The 17,936-nt window shown below is 43.2% G+C and overlaps 5 protein-coding genes and 1 long non-coding RNA gene across 6 annotated transcripts in view; 2 read left to right on the top strand and 4 right to left on the bottom strand.

Moving 5' to 3' along the window:
* LOC128879977 (uncharacterized) overlaps positions 1 to 3,627 on the bottom strand; it is a 27,188-nt gene extending 23,561 nt beyond the window's left edge. Inside the window, exon 1 of the mRNA XM_054129568.1 lies at positions 3,280 to 3,627. Within this exon, the coding sequence (XP_053985543.1) occupies positions 3,280 to 3,334 (55 nt within the window). The 5' untranslated portion in view covers positions 3,335 to 3,627. The remainder of the gene's footprint in view (positions 1 to 3,279) is intronic.
* A 1,250-nt stretch (positions 3,628 to 4,877) lies between these two features.
* LOC128879528 (aladin-like) lies at positions 4,878 to 8,058 on the top strand. Its single transcript, XM_054128761.1, has 5 exons — positions 4,878 to 5,794; positions 5,864 to 5,981; positions 6,044 to 6,513; positions 6,589 to 6,913; positions 6,989 to 8,058. Exons 1-5 carry the CDS (start codon positions 5,436 to 5,438, stop codon positions 7,298 to 7,300), a joined length of 1,584 nt encoding a protein of 527 aa, XP_053984736.1. The 5' UTR covers positions 4,878 to 5,435; the 3' UTR covers positions 7,301 to 8,058.
* A 2,063-nt stretch (positions 8,059 to 10,121) lies between these two features.
* On the top strand, positions 10,122 to 13,625 carry LOC128879527 (Krueppel homolog 1-like). The gene is made up of 5 exons (XM_054128760.1): positions 10,122 to 10,986; positions 11,375 to 11,712; positions 11,812 to 11,973; positions 12,062 to 12,464; positions 13,150 to 13,625. Exons 1-5 carry the CDS (start codon positions 10,122 to 10,124, stop codon positions 13,254 to 13,256), a joined length of 1,875 nt encoding a protein of 624 aa, XP_053984735.1. The 3' UTR covers positions 13,257 to 13,625.
* Positions 10,846 to 11,481, bottom strand: LOC128879540 (uncharacterized). The gene is made up of 3 exons (XR_008457655.1): positions 11,245 to 11,481; positions 11,115 to 11,176; positions 10,846 to 11,020 (listed from the first exon to the last, which is right to left on the bottom strand). It is a non-coding gene; the product is annotated as an uncharacterized LOC128879540 (long non-coding RNA).
* Positions 13,376 to 15,939, bottom strand: LOC128879533 (gamma-interferon-inducible lysosomal thiol reductase-like). Its single transcript, XM_054128780.1, has 5 exons — positions 15,782 to 15,939; positions 14,499 to 14,660; positions 14,228 to 14,425; positions 13,869 to 14,024; positions 13,376 to 13,784 (listed from the first exon to the last, which is right to left on the bottom strand). The coding sequence occupies exons 1-5, from the start codon at positions 15,863 to 15,865 to the stop codon at positions 13,683 to 13,685; spliced, it is 702 nt and encodes a 233-aa protein (XP_053984755.1). The 5' UTR covers positions 15,866 to 15,939; the 3' UTR covers positions 13,376 to 13,682.
* Positions 15,940 to 16,344: 405 nt separating this feature from the next.
* Positions 16,345 to 17,922, bottom strand: LOC128879534 (cytochrome c oxidase assembly factor 7 homolog). Its single transcript, XM_054128781.1, has 3 exons — positions 17,697 to 17,922; positions 17,504 to 17,638; positions 16,345 to 17,376 (listed from the first exon to the last, which is right to left on the bottom strand). Exons 1-3 carry the CDS (start codon positions 17,797 to 17,799, stop codon positions 16,913 to 16,915), a joined length of 702 nt encoding a protein of 233 aa, XP_053984756.1. The 5' UTR covers positions 17,800 to 17,922; the 3' UTR covers positions 16,345 to 16,912.
* Between the last annotated feature and the right edge of the window lie 14 nt (positions 17,923 to 17,936).

The raw sequence follows: 17,936 nt of genomic DNA, 5'->3' as shown, positions 1-17,936 counted from the left end.
TATGCATAGAACGTTTGGTTTCAGAGGTAAAAATTGAAAACTTAGAAGACCCTTTTCCTGAAATTCAATTTTTCCAACGAACCTCCAACTTCACCAATATTTATTATCGAAACTAAGGGTCCCATGAATAAACTGTAAATATAAAAAAGTTTTGTTTCATCATTCCCTATAATCTGATATTTTTAAAAAATTGAATCCCGTTACGTAATAATTATTTTCTTCAAAGCAAATCGTTTAACCTCGATGCATGAAAAGTCTATTACGCAACATCACCGAACGCGTTCCAGTTATAAGAATAAAAATATCGCCGTTCACTCGCGAGCGCGGAAAAATATTCGCGCTGTGGTGTTTTACGTCGAGCGACAAAACGCGTACGATTATTACACAGGGAGGTCGCTTCTTCTTACCGAACGTGGTATTGTAACGCTCTAACGGTAGTTGATCAACGTTTCAAGATCATTGGGAAGAACATCCAGTGTTTAACGAGTGTATTTTGACACGCGATACCTCGCGGACCACTGCTTCGCCTATGTTTATATTTGCGTCGACATTTGTGACCTACGTATACTGTTTACGCCGGCCGAGCCTTGGTTTAGCCCACGATCATAATAATCCTTATTACGAAAACTCATTTCACGCGAAAATCAGATTCCAAGACAATGCGACGAGCATACCCCAAACGGAAAATAAATACGTGTCCTATGTTAGATTTAATTACACGTGGAACGAATCGAGTAAATATTTCGGGCGTAGATAAATTCGAGGAACATATTTGATAGAATTCGACCTTGTATCTGCTTAGACTACGATCCCCCATATAATATTCTCGAGAGAAGATAACACGTGATAGTCCGATAAACGTTGATCTAAATAACGTAAATAAGAGACTTTGGAAAAATACGAGATAGAGAGGGCAAACTGTAAACGTCTACGATAACAATATGAAACGCGACGTTGTTCTAAACGTTTACTTTTAAAGAACTTTTATTTTCCGACTAACCTAACCTCGAATTGATACAACATGGTCCGATGATCATGCGCGGAATATATTCCCTCCCCTCGAAACTACGAATGAAAATCACGGGGCAAAAATATATCGCGTACAAATCAGAAGTGTGTTTAATATCGATAATAAAAAGGAAATCTATTTGCAATGCAACACCTTTGGAAAATGTTCAAAAGAGGAAACGAGACAAACACATCGGCAAATTTCTGATTTATTCGAAGCCAATGGTTTTTTGCCTATCGCTGATCCTAACTCTATCTGGAATCGTCGTCTAGGTGAAAGCACCCTCTAAAATGCCTCCGGAGACGAGGTTCGAGCGACACGAGGGCATAGAGAGACGAAACGCGGAGATTTTGCGGCGCGGAGTTTACGGTAGATATGTCACGGTGCCGTGTATACAGGGTGTCCCAAAAATGTTGTAACACCTTGAAAGAGGTGGTTCGGGAGGTGATTTGAAACAACTTTTCCCTTAGCGAAAATCTTATCCGAGGCTTCGTTGAGGAGATATTAAAGGAAAACACTGACCAATCAGAGCGCGCGTATACCGTTGGAGCGGCCGCGGTAGCGAAGGCTATGTGCTGAGCGGCCGGCGCTTGTACGCGAACAAGTGACTCGACGTGCATCGAAGGACATTGGACGCGGCCGCTCAGCGCGTAGCCTTCGCTACCACGGCCGCGCTAACGATATCCGCGCGCTCTGATTGGTCAGTGTTTTCTGTTAATATCTCTTCAACGAAGCCTCGGACAATATTTTCGCTAAGGAAAAAGTTGTTTCAAATCACCTCCTGAATCACCCATTTCAAGGAACTACAACATTTTTGGGACACCCTGTAGATGGAAGCAGCGTATATTGCGAGGGGTCATCGACGATGGCGATACACCTTCGACGACCGACCGAGAAGGAAAAAGATAGATAGAGCGAGAGGGGGAGAGTTTCTATGAGAATCAGCTTGACGGGTACGTAAGGTCGCGTGTAGAGCACTTACTCCAGCTCGACAGGCACGTTGCAACGAAGGAGGAAAGTCATGGAGGGTGCATGGATCGATGCTCGGCTGGGAAACAGCTCGGTCCCGGACAGAACAGCCGATTTCGTTTCTAATATCACGCGCAATCACCGGATAAAGGTCTATTTACACATATCCGTAACGTGGCAGTTCCGTATCCGTACCGTATCAATAACGTCACGGAGCGGTGTCGGACGTGTGTGAACATGCCCTTTCAAAAACAACAGAAGAATATTTAAAATCACCGACACTGATGGAACATTACGAAACTGAACGAATGCGGAACTGACACGTTACGGATATGTGTAAATAGACCTTAAAGCTCGATTTCAGATTATACGACACGGACCGTCACGACAAAACATTAAAACACGCGTTTTCATGAAACTATTCACACTTAACAGACACCGACCCGAACGTTCCGTCAACGGGAACAGTGTGAATAGTTCCATTAAAACGCGTGTTTTAATATTTTGTCGTGTCGGTGCCGTTACGTGTCGTTGCCGGAACGTGACGGTCCGTGTCGTACAGTCTGAATCGACCTTAAAACTGACCACGCACGCTGGTACGCGCGACTATACCTTTCCGTGCCCTTGTTTATCGTCGAAACATGTTTTCATTTTTTTATCTATCTCTGTCTACTGCTTAACACTACACGAGGGTACATGCACGAACGTCGAGACCATCCAAGGCGTTCTCGAACGTTACTCGTCGTCAAAAGACACTCGCGTCACGCGGTGTCGAGGGGCAGATCGAGTCCCACGCTCGATAACAAGCAGACGACAAAATGGCAATTTCAAACAGAACTCCAGCGTCGCGAAGTTGGCAGTAATTACTTTTTGCAACAATCGCTCGCAAAATTAAGCGAGAGACTACTTTCGCGTAGTTCGTACGCGTTCAGAATTCACAGTGTCCGACTTGTCGTGAATTAGAAATTTTTTCGAACCCCGATTTGCGATCGTGATACAGCGAGGATAGGTATTTCTCGTATCAGATCAATGGACTAGTCGAAACGCGTGACCATGGGGACGTACACTGTAAGAGAATGCCCTGAGTGGAATTCGGATTAGACTAGAATTTTTAACGTATTTCACCGTCTGTCGAAATTGCGTGTTACGTAGCCGGGCAATAACGTTACCAGCGTGGAAACGCAGTTTGATCGAGTAACATTGAACGTCGCTCAGGGACATTCTTTCCAGAACTTGCGAAAGCATGCTCGGGAAAGGACAGTTGGCGTGTTCGGTAATGAATTCGATTGACAACCACTCACCGCCAATGCTGAGAGTTCTCCATCGAGTTTTCCGCTTAGAACCCTTCTTGCCCATCTCTTGCGAAGACCGAGCTGGTCCTCCTCCCTTCTGTCTCTCGTCTTCCCACCGATCTCGGCCGACTTTCTAGGACGAAAGCTCCACCGGAATCATGTCGAACGCGACGGATTATCGCCACTACCTTCGCGGTAGCATCTTAACGACTCTACGATCAATGTATCCCGCGATCTTCCAGAGAGAAGAAGCTTTGTAACGAAACTCCCGAACGAACGAGGCCTGCCCGTAGCAGAAGACAACCCGAATACGTAATCCGCGCCGCACGAATAGCGACCGCACACTGCTGTCCCCACCTTACCTCTCCCTTACACTCCCCACCCTGCCCTCGCTGTTTCCCCACCACGGCTCCACTGCCGGATCGAGACGCGCCGGGCCACGGGCCAATCGCTAGCGAGGGCCCCTTCTCCTCGCCCTTTTCCAAGCCATTACTCTCTGAAACAATTCACAATAAATGTTAGCATCATCGAAATACAGTCAGTGTAATAAGTAGACTGCGGATCTTTATGCAAAATACTTTTCCATTAGAATTCATTTTACCCTGCAAATATTACAATACAAACTTTACTTTCAATATTTTTTTATATTATTGCATACTGTGTGCATTTTGTAGTTTCATGCATATTCAAATTTCCTATAAACGCATAAAAATCCGCAGTCTAGAAATAAGTATTTGTACAGGAACCATTTATTTAAAATTAGTTCCTGTACGAATATTTCTTACACTGTATATTTGTACCTCGCAAACAAACTATGGTAAGAATACATTTTTGAATTATTACGAAATGTTACACCAGTTACTGGTTTCCTCGGAATTTAATTTCGAGTATAGAATAAAAAGTTCGAAAATGAAGACACGTGAATCTAGAAAAATAATTTCATATTTCAATTTTGACTAGCATACAGACTAATAACGAAACTGATTATTTACACGAATCTTACCATTTTTCAAGAACAAAGGTTTCTCTTCTATGATTCTGAATAGTACTTAAATTAAAAGCCAATAAATTAGACCCTTCGATAAACCCTTCGACTTAAATGTTCCAAGTTGAAGTTTCGTTAGCTCTCGGCTAGCTTCGCCCCTGGTTAAGCCTCTGTCAACTTCGATGCGTCCCGTGGTACGTCGGGTTTCTTGTTGGATTTTTCGTTTATGAAGCGAATTCCTCCGCAGAGATGCGCCTTTACAAATTGTTTATGGCAAACCGTACAACGTGATCACACAATCATGGAATGTCATTTGAGCTTTTGGTCATAGAATCGACTCGAAATTTCTCTTTTCTGTTCAAATGTTTCAAACGACGGCCAGATAACGCACGCGTGGATTGGTCGATGATTACCGTCCCGCTATTGGTTGTCACCATGGTGATCGGTATAAACTGTTACACGCCATTTTATCCGGCTTCGCAGTACAACACAGATGATATTTTGTAACAATAATACTAATGCGTTTTATAGTACTAACATTATATACACATACTAATAAATTGAATATCCAATAAAGAATTAAATAATAATGATTTATATGCTTCGACCTTATTGTTAATTCCTTTATCGGTAAATTCATTTATAAAAAAACATACAGAGATTAATTTATGGCAGGCAAAATTATCACAAAAGTGATGAGACATTACAAAAGTTACAGATGTAGTCATAGTATAACAAATGAAGAAGAAAAATATAAGGAAAAATAAAAAATCTTGCCTGCAGTAAACTGATTACTTTACAATTTTGCGTACAGATGAATTTATCGAAGAAAATAAATGACTTTGCTTAGTCTACTGTCATTGTTATATGATTTTATAGCTCCAACAAACATTATCTTTAATCTTGTTAATTGAATGAGAAAAATTCAAATGAATTTAATGAAATAAAACTAAATATGCTTTCCTACTGCGAAGTTATATACAGCTGTTATTAACATAACCAACATAACCTCTTTCCACGCGGTGTTCGTTCCGACATTTGTGTACATACATTTTTTAAGAAAAAATTGTCGATGCGTGAACGTATTACTTCGTGTACGACACAACGAGTAAAAAGCTTTAGTCTTTTATGTTTTGTTTTCGTAGGTTAATTAAGTAGAGTTCTTGTACAATTTATAAAGATGATGAAAATATTGTCGCTACACGACTTCAATTCACCTTCTTTCGATGAACCAACGTCTGTTGGATTAATAGAAAATACAGTGCATTATTGCGATTACGAAGATCTACAGCATGATTTACAACCATTCGCCAAATACGTGCGTGAGTATCCTGAGGTATCAATTGCTCCAGATACTCTCGCTACACGTGAAACCGCTCGCACCATGTGCTCTGGCGATTTGTTTCTACCAGTTCATGACAGTATCTTTAAAAAAATTGCCAGCGTGTGGAGAGAAAAAGGATTGGCAGAAGCAATTTGCCTCGCTGCATCCACAGACCCAGAGGAGGTTACGACAGTTGTACATTGGATAGCTACAAGGTTCCGACAATGATCTTAAAAATGACTCCTAACTGCTTTTAGAAGGTAATTTTACCTTTTCAATTTCAGGCTTAAATGGGTACTAGACTTAATGGACAAAGGAATATATCAAAGAGAGATTCTACCTACTAGCGGATCAGGGTCTGTTGCAGATGTTGTTCAAACGAGAGATTGGGACTCGTCGCTTGTAAGAAATTTATACATAAAGTTATTGTGTGACATATAATTCATGCCTGCGTTACTTTGTAGATTAGATGTCTTTCTTGGCATCCTCATTGCACACGGTTAGCAGTGGTCACAAGGGATGATCGTATACGCATCTTTTCTCAAGGATTGCCAGCAGTGCCAATATTAAGACATAGCGCTCAGAAATCAGTCTGCTGCATCAGTTGGAGACCATTTGCTGGCAAGGAATTGGCGGTAGCATGTCACGGTGGTGTCTTGATTTGGACAATAGAATTAGGTGCAGCCAGTAATTCTCTTAGTCATGCTGTGTTACTGAAGCAGAGGAATCATGCACCTGTTACAAGTGTTACATGGCATCCACAAGGTGATTTGCTGGTATCTTGTTCACCAGCGGATACGAATATGATTATTTGGGATACTTCTAAGAGGGAAGGTGTTCCTTTGCGGCGAGTGGGAGGTGGTGGCTTGTGCTTCACGCGTTGGTCCTCCTGTGGTACTCAATTGTTCGCGGCTACGTGTAGAAATATATTCAGGTATGCTGACCTTTGTATGCGTTTTTTTATTCTATACGACATTCCATTACCTCGTGTACTAATTGCTGTTTGTAGAGTTTGGAATACCGGAGTGGCAACATTATGGCATGCGGATAAATGGACGGTGCCTAATGGTCGTGTGGCAGCTGCATGTTTTGGCCCAAATTTGACTCTATTATTTGCGTCTAACGAAGAGTCAGCAACAGTTTTTTCCCTTCCATTGCAAGAAAATATCTTTGATGTCAAGAAAGCGTCTATCAACGATGCCAAAATGGCTGGGCCTCTAATAGACTTGACAAGAGTCAGTTTTTCGACGGACGATGATTACATTTCCGTTGGTGGAAGAGTAGTTGCAATGGAGTGGGATCCTACGGGAAGATATCTCGCCATAATCTTCCAGGTACGATTTTTTTACAAATCCGATAAGATCGAAAATCTTGAACAAGAGATTCTAATAAACTTTATCCTTATTTAGGACAGTCCCTGTATCGCGTTAGTTAAAACGAAAGTAGGAAACATGTCGCAGGTAGTCGACATTAAACCTGCCTGCCTGATCGAAGGATTTCTCGGAGAAGTTCCAAATTGCATGAATTTCTACCAAAAGTGTGACAGCTCGTCTCCTGTAATTTGTTTAACGATCGCTTGGAGCAGTGGTCGGGTACAACATTTTCCTATAGTGGAGAAAGAGACTGCACCCCTCGCGAACACAACTTACTCATTGCCGACGCACTCGTTTTCAATGAGAAACGATACATTCAATGTCGATTTCAATGCTACTTACAGTTAAGGTTAATATTAAGTTGAAAACCTACAAAAGTTCGATCTACCTATTTTTTATACATTTTCTAATATTTGATATGATATATATATATATCATTGAAGTGAGAGTGAAGATATTTTTATTAAATGAGAGAATAATAAATTGTACGAGGATGTTCTCGGAGTTCTACGCTACGATTGATTATGAAATTATGTGTAAAATTTCATAACCAATTCGTTGGCATGTTTATAGAAAGAAAGAAAAAATCGTTGGTCCCGTGTTAGGTTCTCTAATGTTCTAGCTTTCTAACGTATGGGATATACAACGCGACGGCTCGGGTTCGGTACCTAATTATACGAAGTCACATGCAGAGCGCACGTCTTTCTATTTTTACGTCACTTGACCGAATGCTGAACGCCAACACGTACGCGCGTGATACATCCCGCACTATTTCCAATACGTTCTGTCTGCTATACCCACACCGATGCAACTTCAAACACAAATTAATCGCTCCATCGTTCTAGAAATCCCCCGTCCTAAATATATATTTCTCAAACGTACTCCATCATTTTCGCTAGACACGTTACTTGTCGATTTTCAGAGAAACGAATCACTCTGCATAAATGCAACGTAGCGTTTTTAATTGGCGATGCTAACTCTGTTAAACAAAAGATTGTGAAAATTCGAGCAACGTGTTTATGTAACTTTTTTTTTAAAAATTGGTGTTAGAAATGGAGACACTTGTTAAACGAAATAAAAGGTACATTTGAAATGATGTAAGAGCATCCACCGATTAAACGTTCGTTAACGTACCTATCTTTTCCCCTTCGTCCTGTCTTTCTGTTATTGCATCCGTATGGGGTGCACGATCGAAATCCTTTTTCCAGTATATTTATTTTAATGGCAGTCGTACACATGCGGTGACTATGGTACGGACAGAGTTGACAGGTGCCTGGGCAAAAAAGCGTGGCCGAGAACGGGCATAGTATGTATAATGTAAGCATAGAGGGCTGGCAGGCCACATGTGCCACTCTATCACTTATCTACCCGTAATATGACGTATAACCCGACCATAAGATGCAACCGTGGAAGCATGTGTGTACGTCCGAGCAGGAGTCGAGATGCACGCGCGTGTGTATATACGCAAGGGGTGAGTAGGAGGACGCATGGAAAATGCTTCTGTATGCGTCGCTTAGAAGAAACCGAGAGCAACAGCTTGAAAGATAATGTCGCGAGAATCGCTTTCGGATCATAACAATGCATTTTCAATTAGGCAGTTGAACTATACACATATATATATGAAGCATTCTGTTGCATCCTTTTTTTGAAAGAATAACATAAATGTGCAACGGTTACGCCTGGAAGACATTAATTTTTTAACTTATACCCTTTTAATGTACCACTTGAGGCTCGATGTGGCTCGATTAGGCTTCGACTGTCCCTTGAATTTCAAATCGTACTTGGCTACCGATCCTTGGATGCAAGTAGAAGTCGAGGATCCCGATGGAAGCGATATCAGACGTAGTTTACGTTTGCGTGAAAGTCTGAAAGGCAGCGAAAGGAGGAGTTACGGGGAGGTCGGTGAAATAATAGTAGGCTGTAATAGGAGGAAGGAGTGAACGACTTGCCCTCATGTGTGCGCGCGAAGAAGCTGTTGTTAATAAGTGACGCGTGTGCGGCAGCTGGTTTTACATTTTTTGCCCTGCACCCGATTCTCGGGGTTCGACCGACGAAAGATCAGCCCAAGCACCCCCTCGCCCCTGTCCGTCTCTCTGCTTCTCACTCCGTTTGCTACACCTCGACTCGAAATATTCCTACAAAGTCTCAAAGGAATGCCGATGTCTGGCAGCCTATTGGCAAATTGACAATTCTGACAAATTCTAACCTAAGTAGAGGACGGAAGAGAGAAGAAAGTCTAGTTTACTAAAAAAAAACAGAACATAGTCACGACGAAGGTCTGGTGGCTTCCATAAAATGTTGACAACCCCAAAAAGGTACGGCAATTAACTGCGGGGCACCGCAACAATTCGAAACATCATCGTTCCAGGAATCTAAGCTGAGCTAGGGTAACGAAAAAAAAAAAAAAAGAGAGGAGTTATAAACGAATTGAAAAGAAGCACGAAAAAGGGAGACGATAGACGTGCGCGCAGATGTGTCCCGCGCCCCAAGTCCGAGGACCGAAAGAGAAGGTCGCAGTGCAGAGGCGAGTGCACCGATGCACAAGTGCCGTGAACGCATCTCTCTCTCGAGGGGGAACGAAATGGCCACGCGAGTGGGCGGCGCGTACCCTTCTCATCGTGCTTCCTCCCTTGCTCCTCTGAGAGAGCAAGGGTGGAGGGGGGATCCTCTCGGCCGTTGTCGCGTTGTCTGCTGGAAAAACGCGGCGATGTCTTGTCCTGGCTGATAGTCTTCGTGGAGACGCGGGAACGGGTGTAGTCGGAGGACCGAGGCTATCCTCTTATCTCGGGGTCAGTTACATCGTGCCGTGTAGACGCGTTCAGGCAGCCACCCTGCTGTATCTCAACCTCGTCGCGATTAGGATCGCTACCGCGCGTGCTGCGCGGCTTTGGACCTCGTCGGAAGCAGAGATAACCGATAAAAGTGAAACGTTGACGCTGATCTTGTAAGTGAGAACTGTGATGTTGTTCTGGATATGTTCTGGTGATGTCCTGATGTGCTCTGACAAGGATGGTTGCTGGTGCGATAGTTCCACGGTGTTTTGTGCTCGAGAATAGATTTGTTTTCGCCAAGACACCGTGGATCATTCTCCAGTACCTCCAGCTCTAATTTCACGAATACAGCATCTCTAACATCTAACAAATTTTCCAGACTGCGGTCGGTCGTCAAGATGCACTTGGAGGACTTTCATGCGGACAGGAACGAGGAGGACGTACAGCGGGCCGTCTCTAGAAGCATCAAACAGGAGAGTTTCAATTCCTTGCACCTGGTGCCGATCACAGCAATGAATACAAACACTCAGCAGGCTTGTTGGGCGACTTCCAACGCGGACACTGGAGTCTCCTCGCCCATATTACCAAATAACACCAGTCCGCGAGAGTACACCGACTGGGAGCAACTGACAGCCGCGTTCCAGTACCCCTGTCAACAGTATGCTTCCACGGACAGGTCACCGGGGAGTACGGGGAGCGAGGCTACCACGCCAACGTGGACCACCGTCGTCCACGGCGAGACTTTGGACTCGAACGGAAGGTTGCCTCCCGTAGGATCAGCGTTCTCCTTCTCGCGCAGCTTCTGCAACACGGTTTACCCAGAGTATCAAGGCTACCAAGGCTACCAGGAGTACCAAGACGACACGACAGTGTCCTTACCTCTCATCCTGCACTCCCAAGTGGAGGGTCAAGGATTCACAGGGCCCATGCAGACCGCCACGGATGAGTTCGACCTCAGCCTGATCAGAGGCGACCCCACGTCACTGTTGAACGTGGACTCGCCACCTTCTCCTTCGTCGACGTACCTGGAAGAACTCCAGGATCCTTTCTCCAATCTCAATGGGTCATGCTACGCGGTGGGACACCTGGTTTCCGGGCAACAGGCCTCCGTTTCAGCGATGACGTTCGTCAGCGACACGGGGATGGCCGAGTGCTTCGGGAACCAAGTCGTTCTTCCTAGAAACGAAGGACTGCTGCTCGCCGATCGACGCGTGCCTGTCTCCAAGGCTGTGTCCGAGACGGAGAATCGAAATAAGTCTTACGGTGAGTTTGGAAGTTCCTTGTGGTGGTGAGGTATCTGGAAAGGGTGTGATTAATCGTTAGGTACAATGATGGACACACATGAACGATAGTCAAGTGCTTAAGTTAAGACACTACTTAAAGTTACTTACTATTTCCGGCAGCGTGATTCGAGGAATACACAGCCTATCCAAAACCTAGGGTCTCGGGTAACCTACAGAAAGAAATGATGTTAGTTTAAAAACTGAAGAAATAAACGCAGACGAATTAGAATATACGTACCTCTCAAGTATTAAAACAAGCACGAGTGCCACACGCTCGAGTGCCTCGCGGACACGTCTTAACAAGGGTCGTGCTGCGTGTTGTTTATAAACAATTTCGAACGTCCAATGACGCACGCTTGTTTCCCCAGAGTGTTCGACGGCCGACGACAACCTGACGTCGACGTACCAATGCCGATGGATAGATTGCGGCTGCGCTTTCGCTGAACAGGAGGGCCTGGTGCGGCACATCGAGAGACGACACGTGGAGTCTTCGTCGTCGAGCTCCCACGGGCACGGGAGACGAGTCCAGAGGGATAGGGACAGGGACAAGGACAAAGACGGCGATGGCTTCACTGGTAACGGAAACGCACAGGACGAGTTCGCCTGCCTCTGGCAAGGATGCCCAAGGGCCCGTCCTTTCAACGCCAGGTACAAGTTGCTGATACACATGAGGGTGCACAGCGGAGAGAAGCCCAATAAATGTCCGGTGCGTACCTGAATTTTAATTGTTATTGAATTAATAAAATTGGGTGTATTGGAAGGTAAGCAGTAGAAGAAAAATATAACCTCTGTAAATTGCCCACAGTTCGTTGGATGCAAAAAGGCGTTCTCGCGATTGGAGAACCTGAAGATTCATCAGAGATCTCACACGGGAGAACGACCCTACGCTTGCCAACATCGCGGTTGCTCTAAAGCGTTCAGCAATAGCAGCGATCGTGCAAAACATCAAAGGACTCACTACGATACGGTACGTTTAGGAAGAGTATATGCATAATCTGAGAAGTATAAGATAAAAGAATCGAGCATTTGCATGAAATATTCGTTTGAATTTCCAGAAACCGTACGCTTGTCAGGTGACTGGTTGCGGTAAAAGATACACGGACCCCTCGAGCCTGAGGAAGCACGTGAAGAATCACTCGGAGACCGTGTCGTCGTTGGCCAGCCTGGCGCCGGAATCGAAGATCGCTGCCAATTTGACCAACACGTCGCGGCACGATCCGATTTCTACGACTTCCAGACAACAGACGCAAACCGTGGCTACCTTCGCGGAATCAAATTATCGGTCGTATAAGTCTTCCGAGTCTTATGCGGACGAGGACGCGGATCTGTTCCAGACGAATCTGTGTCAGGTCGATAGGATTTCCATGAGCCTTGAGAGCAATCAAGAGTACGTCCCGATCGAGTCCGTGAAGCGTTTTCTCATCGATGATGTCAGCAATTCGCACGTGGATGGCACAGGTAAGGGGAACGTCGAGCACCTAGCAAATAGATATTATTGTTAATAAAATAGAAGTGAAAGCACGAAAGAGATAAAAAATACATTCTACATAAGTTTTCCATATCAACGCACCCTGTAATCCCCTTACTGGCGGAGTCACCACCGCAGAGGTGGAGTCAGTGTTCCTAAACGGTGGCAAGAGAGTTTACAAAAACTCAGCCAAAGTTGTTCTCTGTACGAATACGTTATTGTATCGTGGTCGCGCGTGCTGCCTTTTTCTGTCTCTTGGTGAATGGCCGCGTGGTAACGACGCCGATGACAGTACGCTAGCTCTCGGTTCCTCCATGCTTAATCTCAGAGGAGGTTCGCCGCTTTATGCCTTTACCCCCCACACGGAGTCTTAAAATAATATTCCACACTTTTTTGGCCGCAGCACACGCACGTACGCACGCGCCAAAACATACGACGCGCCTGCCACGTGCGACACACGCGTGCGCCCCTTTAAATTCCAGCCCTCGCGAACGCGATTTTCATCGGAATAAAAATACAGTTGATCGGACGAGTTCGACAATTTCGTTGCCCTTAAAAGTAGCAGAGGAAAACTTGATTTTATACATTCTCGATATCAATCAAGTCGATATCAATTATTTTCTATGTAGAAAATTGTATTCACTCGTTGCTGAAAGGAGGATACTTTCGTTGCAGGATATTGCGAGGAAGACGTGCCTGATTTCCAGGAGCTGGGATCGGATATCGAGCAGCAGTTCCTCGAGCTGAGCAGCTTGGATGACGCTGTGTTCATTGACGGATAGTTCGCACGCCTAAAAAGACTCACTTTTGTACTCGATTTTGTATAACGCTGTTACACTCGATGAAATCATATATTTTTGTACATAGCTTTGTATATACCATAAACAAGAAAATACAGCGATCTTGATTATCTTCAGTTTTCCTGGTCAAATTTATTCCCAAATTTCAATGTAGCCACACTTCTAATACAGAGAGAAGTGAGTCTACTAATTATACAGGTGTTGCATAAAAATATGAGATAACCTATAAGTCGATCGTACTTGGTCCACGGAATCGGCCATGACACTATGCAGAGTATCGATAGCCGGATCGCAGCGACATTTTGATCGGATTATAACCCTGGAAGACTACGGTAGACTTCGTACAAAACACAGTGACCCGCTATAGAGAGTTTTCAGCGGTGAAATGGGTCGAGCAACAATTTAGTCTCAAGCGCCGTTGCACTGCGACGGCTTCGTCTCTCCCAGATTGTCGCAAATCAGCTTGAAGAAGTTGTTAAGCGCTTTCCTTTGATTCTCCTGACTGTACACCTGCGGATCCAAGAAAATAGACGGTTAAGACTATCCTCCTGAAGGTAACGCGCATGGAATATAAAGTAACGTTGCAGTACTCACTCCGTTGAGAGTTATCGTCGGGACAAAGGAGAGAGGGGGCGTCAGGGCCGCCGTTTTCTTGCCATTGGCAGCGAGCAGCTCCTGGGCCAGCGGGCCCGACATGCAATCCCTAATACTATCCTGCGATTGCTGATTAAGTTTCACTGTTTCAGCGCACTGAAAATGAAATTAGCATCAGTGTACAGTTTTCTATCGGGTCAGAAATGGCTAATCAACAACCGTTTGTAATATCCTCCAGGTACGGCTATCGATTGCGTAAGAAATCCATGCAGTGAGACAATAGTAACGACGCATTTAGTAATTACGGGACTCACGGATGTTCCAACAATCTGTGAGAGAAGGAAGAGATAAATAGCTACCTGCGGAACGGCCGTGGCCGGGAAGCTCGAGGCCATTGCGCAAACAACGAGCGCCTCGGTGAGCTGTTGAACTCTGTCTGCCGTTTCCTCGTTCTGAATGGCGTGGATTGCGCAGGCCTGGGCCATGTTTCCTTCGCATTCGTTGGGCCCGTGTTGACACACGAACTGCCACTGACCGTTTTCCTGATTCACCTTTTGCTACGAATCATTGGTTAGTATTAGACTAATACTATTAGTATACAGGGTGAGCAGATGTTTAGATTATACTTACCGAAGCTTTCCCGTACGGAATGTAATTAACGTGAATGTAATCTTTCAACGCATCGTACGACGGAGCCAGTTTATCTTTGATCCATCGCATGCTGTCGGGACATAATGATTCATAGTACACGTCCACCTCTATCGCCTTGTTCGATGGATCACCGCCAGCCACCTGCGCAATTAACGGGGGAGTATGTGATAACCGTGTGCCCGTTTTAGAATATCCATCTCTAATAACATTGATAACTACGAATTGATACAATCTATTATTGTAAAATGTTTAGTGACCGATTACGACTTTTGAAAATAAGTTACGATACACGTGAACAATTAATGGTAGAGATACACAAAGTGGACGATAATGTCGAGTCGATACTCGAAGGGATAAGATTATGAGACGAAAGAAAACAATTAGGAGTTAATGAAAAACAGATTCGTCGCTATCTAATCTGTAATCTGACCATCTGACCATTAGAGTAGACCATTTCCCTCATGAATCACCTCAGGGTCGATTTTCGATAGACATATGAAAATATATAATTAAATAAATTATATATATATATATATATATATATATATATATATATATATATATATATATTTTCATATGTCTATGTTTTCACTCTTCAAACTATGCCAGCTGTTTCTGTTTTCTCTTAACAGTATAGATACGTAATTGCGAGTCATCCTGTATAACACTGTTTGACGTACACAACTACTCATGAATAAAATAACCATATCTGTCCAATGTTTCCAGAAAGATTAGCAAAGGCCTGAAGTAAAATCTGAATAAAATAATAATAGACTAGTTGTTACTTAAAATAAAATTTGTTGTATAATAACAAATCTAAAAACAATAGATCTGTTACGATTTGTGGAACAAAGAAACCGCGAAGCGTGTATTTCAGACATAAACAGGTTTAAATTGTACAGTATGCCGAAGGAAAAAGTGCTTGAGAAACCGGATTCCCTTTCATTTGAATGTTTACAGTCGTGGGGGCCACAACAGGAACGCGCCAGGAGCCTAAATCGTACGCAAAAAACTCGAGTTCGCTAACTTTTATAACGCAAATTTGTACAGCAAATAACGGAAAAATAACGAATAATAATTGGTATATCTCGTCATCCGTGATTTTTATCTGCGCGATGATAAGAAAATTTGTCCATCTCTAAACCTACAAGAAAAAGAGTCGAAGGGATTTCTGCGCCGAATACGAGATAAAAAGAAAATAGTAAAAATTTTCCGCAAGGTTATAATTAATGGAAGGAAATAAAACAATTGGTCTGACTCACCAAAACAGTGTGGCTGAAGAAGGCAACAAAGGCTACAGCTGCGAGAGCGCAGCTCGACGTGAACAGGTAGCAACGCATGGTCATTCTGGCCCGCTGATAAAGCGGGCATCGCTTTAAACCAACTCGCCTATAGCATCATCGACCGATGCCAAGGAGGGGGACATTGAAAATATAGAAGGGGGCACGGAGAGAGAAGAAGTGCAGGAGAGAGTAAAATGAGATAATCAATAATACGTTCGATGGCATGTGAAATGTCTGAAGGAGGAATGTGCCTTGCGTCATTATTTTTACCAATTCTTACTTCTCAAGATTAAATTACTACTTAAAACAGGTCCGAAGACCCGAAGACCTAACATCATACTTATTCAAAGCTATCCCAACTATTTAAATTTTTAATTCCCTGGCATATCCGTTATCTTGTTTACACAACACAGTTGATATATTCCGATCGAGCTTATTGAATTCTATATTATATCTAGATACAAGACTCCACTTGTTTCGTAGATTAGATAAAAAGACTGAAGTGAAAACCTAATACACAGGTATGAGTGCATTGCCGAGAGTGGAACGTAATTAACACATTTCTCTATTTGCGATGTACACAGGTTTTTTTACATCATTAGGGGGACTGTTCTAAGTGACTTAACAATGTATGCGTGGAACGTTTCCATGACTTTCTCGCCGGGAGTGAATGTGTTGTGTCAGAAATTGTCTGGTGCCAGGCAATCGGCTGCTTGGAATCTAATTGCAAGCATCGTGAAAGTAATCACTTGCTTACATTATCTTCTTGGTTGATGCTGTACGTACAATAATTTTACTGTATAGTACTGTATGTACAATATTTACCGACTATAGTATCATTTGGAGTGAGTAATTTCACTTTCTCCGACAGAGAATACATGTACAAATAAGTATGCGTCTCGATTAGCGTTAATTACACAATACGCAGCTTCCGATACAGTATACATAATAGTATATAACGCATGTATATATGATTAATAAAAAAAGGAAAAAATAAAAAGTTTAATAAATAATGTAATTGCATTTGGAGTTACTCGTTCCATGTTAAATCTGTCTTATTCGTGTAACAACTATTTACTATACACATCAATAACAAGCGATAAAACACAACTATGGATTGATCCCTTCATGAAATTTCAGTTGCTTCTTTTGCTTTTTGAGCTCTGCAAACAATGTTTCAGCTCGTTCCTTGAAGGCATTGGCTATACTTTCATTTTTCTGTACGCCATCACCTTGTCTATGCATTATGGACACATTAGCACAAGCAAAGGGATTCCCAAATTCGCAACACTTTAGAGACAGCTTATACGCCTCCCTGAAATCCTTTTCAACGTATCCTTGTATCCCACTTAAGAGAATGCCTGACAATTGGAAGCAAGCTTTCTCTTCGTCCGCGTCGCAAGCTTTTTTAAGCATTTTCATTCCATGTGCGATTTGGGTAGCTTTGTCTTTTTCTAAGACCTCATTGCTTACTGCAAAAGCACCAGCGTGGTAGCAACCCTTTCCATCGTTCAAGTCGCAACCTTTCGTCATGTATTTGTACGCCTCCATAATGTTTTTCTCGCATCCTCTACCTGTTGCATACGCAATACATCTTAAACGCAAAACAATTTTTCAAGAATAATTTCGCAACGTATTTTAATTTTCGCGGGGCGATTTATCTTCCATCTAACGACGAATCAACGAAACACGATTATTTACCGATCAAGTTGTAATCCCCGTATTTCGTACAACTGCTGCCATAATTTCTTTCGTCGCAATTCCTCTTATATATATCGGCGGCCGCTTTATAGTTACTCTTGATACTTTCCTCGTAATCGCCGAGCAGGTGACAAACTGTCAACAAACGTAAGATGTTCAGATGAAGAGGTTAGGTTCGTTAACCATGCTTTACCTTCGGGTTTTTTCTCGCTATAGCAACCGAATTTATATTCAATGTGAAGGTTTTTCAGATACTCTTTTACTTCCTCTTCACTTTTCAAGTTATAGAATGCCATGTCAACTAAATATTTTTATTATACGATTACAAACTATAAACGAGAGATATGCACGGCATACGCTGTTGTACACCACTAGTTGTTGCGTGGTGAACTGGTAGATGGCAGTATTATGTTATCGACTCAACGAACAGATT

Source organism: Hylaeus volcanicus, chromosome 7, assembly GCF_026283585.1.
Source record: "Hylaeus volcanicus isolate JK05 chromosome 7, UHH_iyHylVolc1.0_haploid, whole genome shotgun sequence".
In the NCBI taxonomy this organism is placed as follows: Eukaryota; Metazoa; Arthropoda; class Insecta; order Hymenoptera; family Colletidae; genus Hylaeus; species Hylaeus volcanicus.
This window is presented reverse-complemented; position numbering and strand designations above follow the sequence as displayed.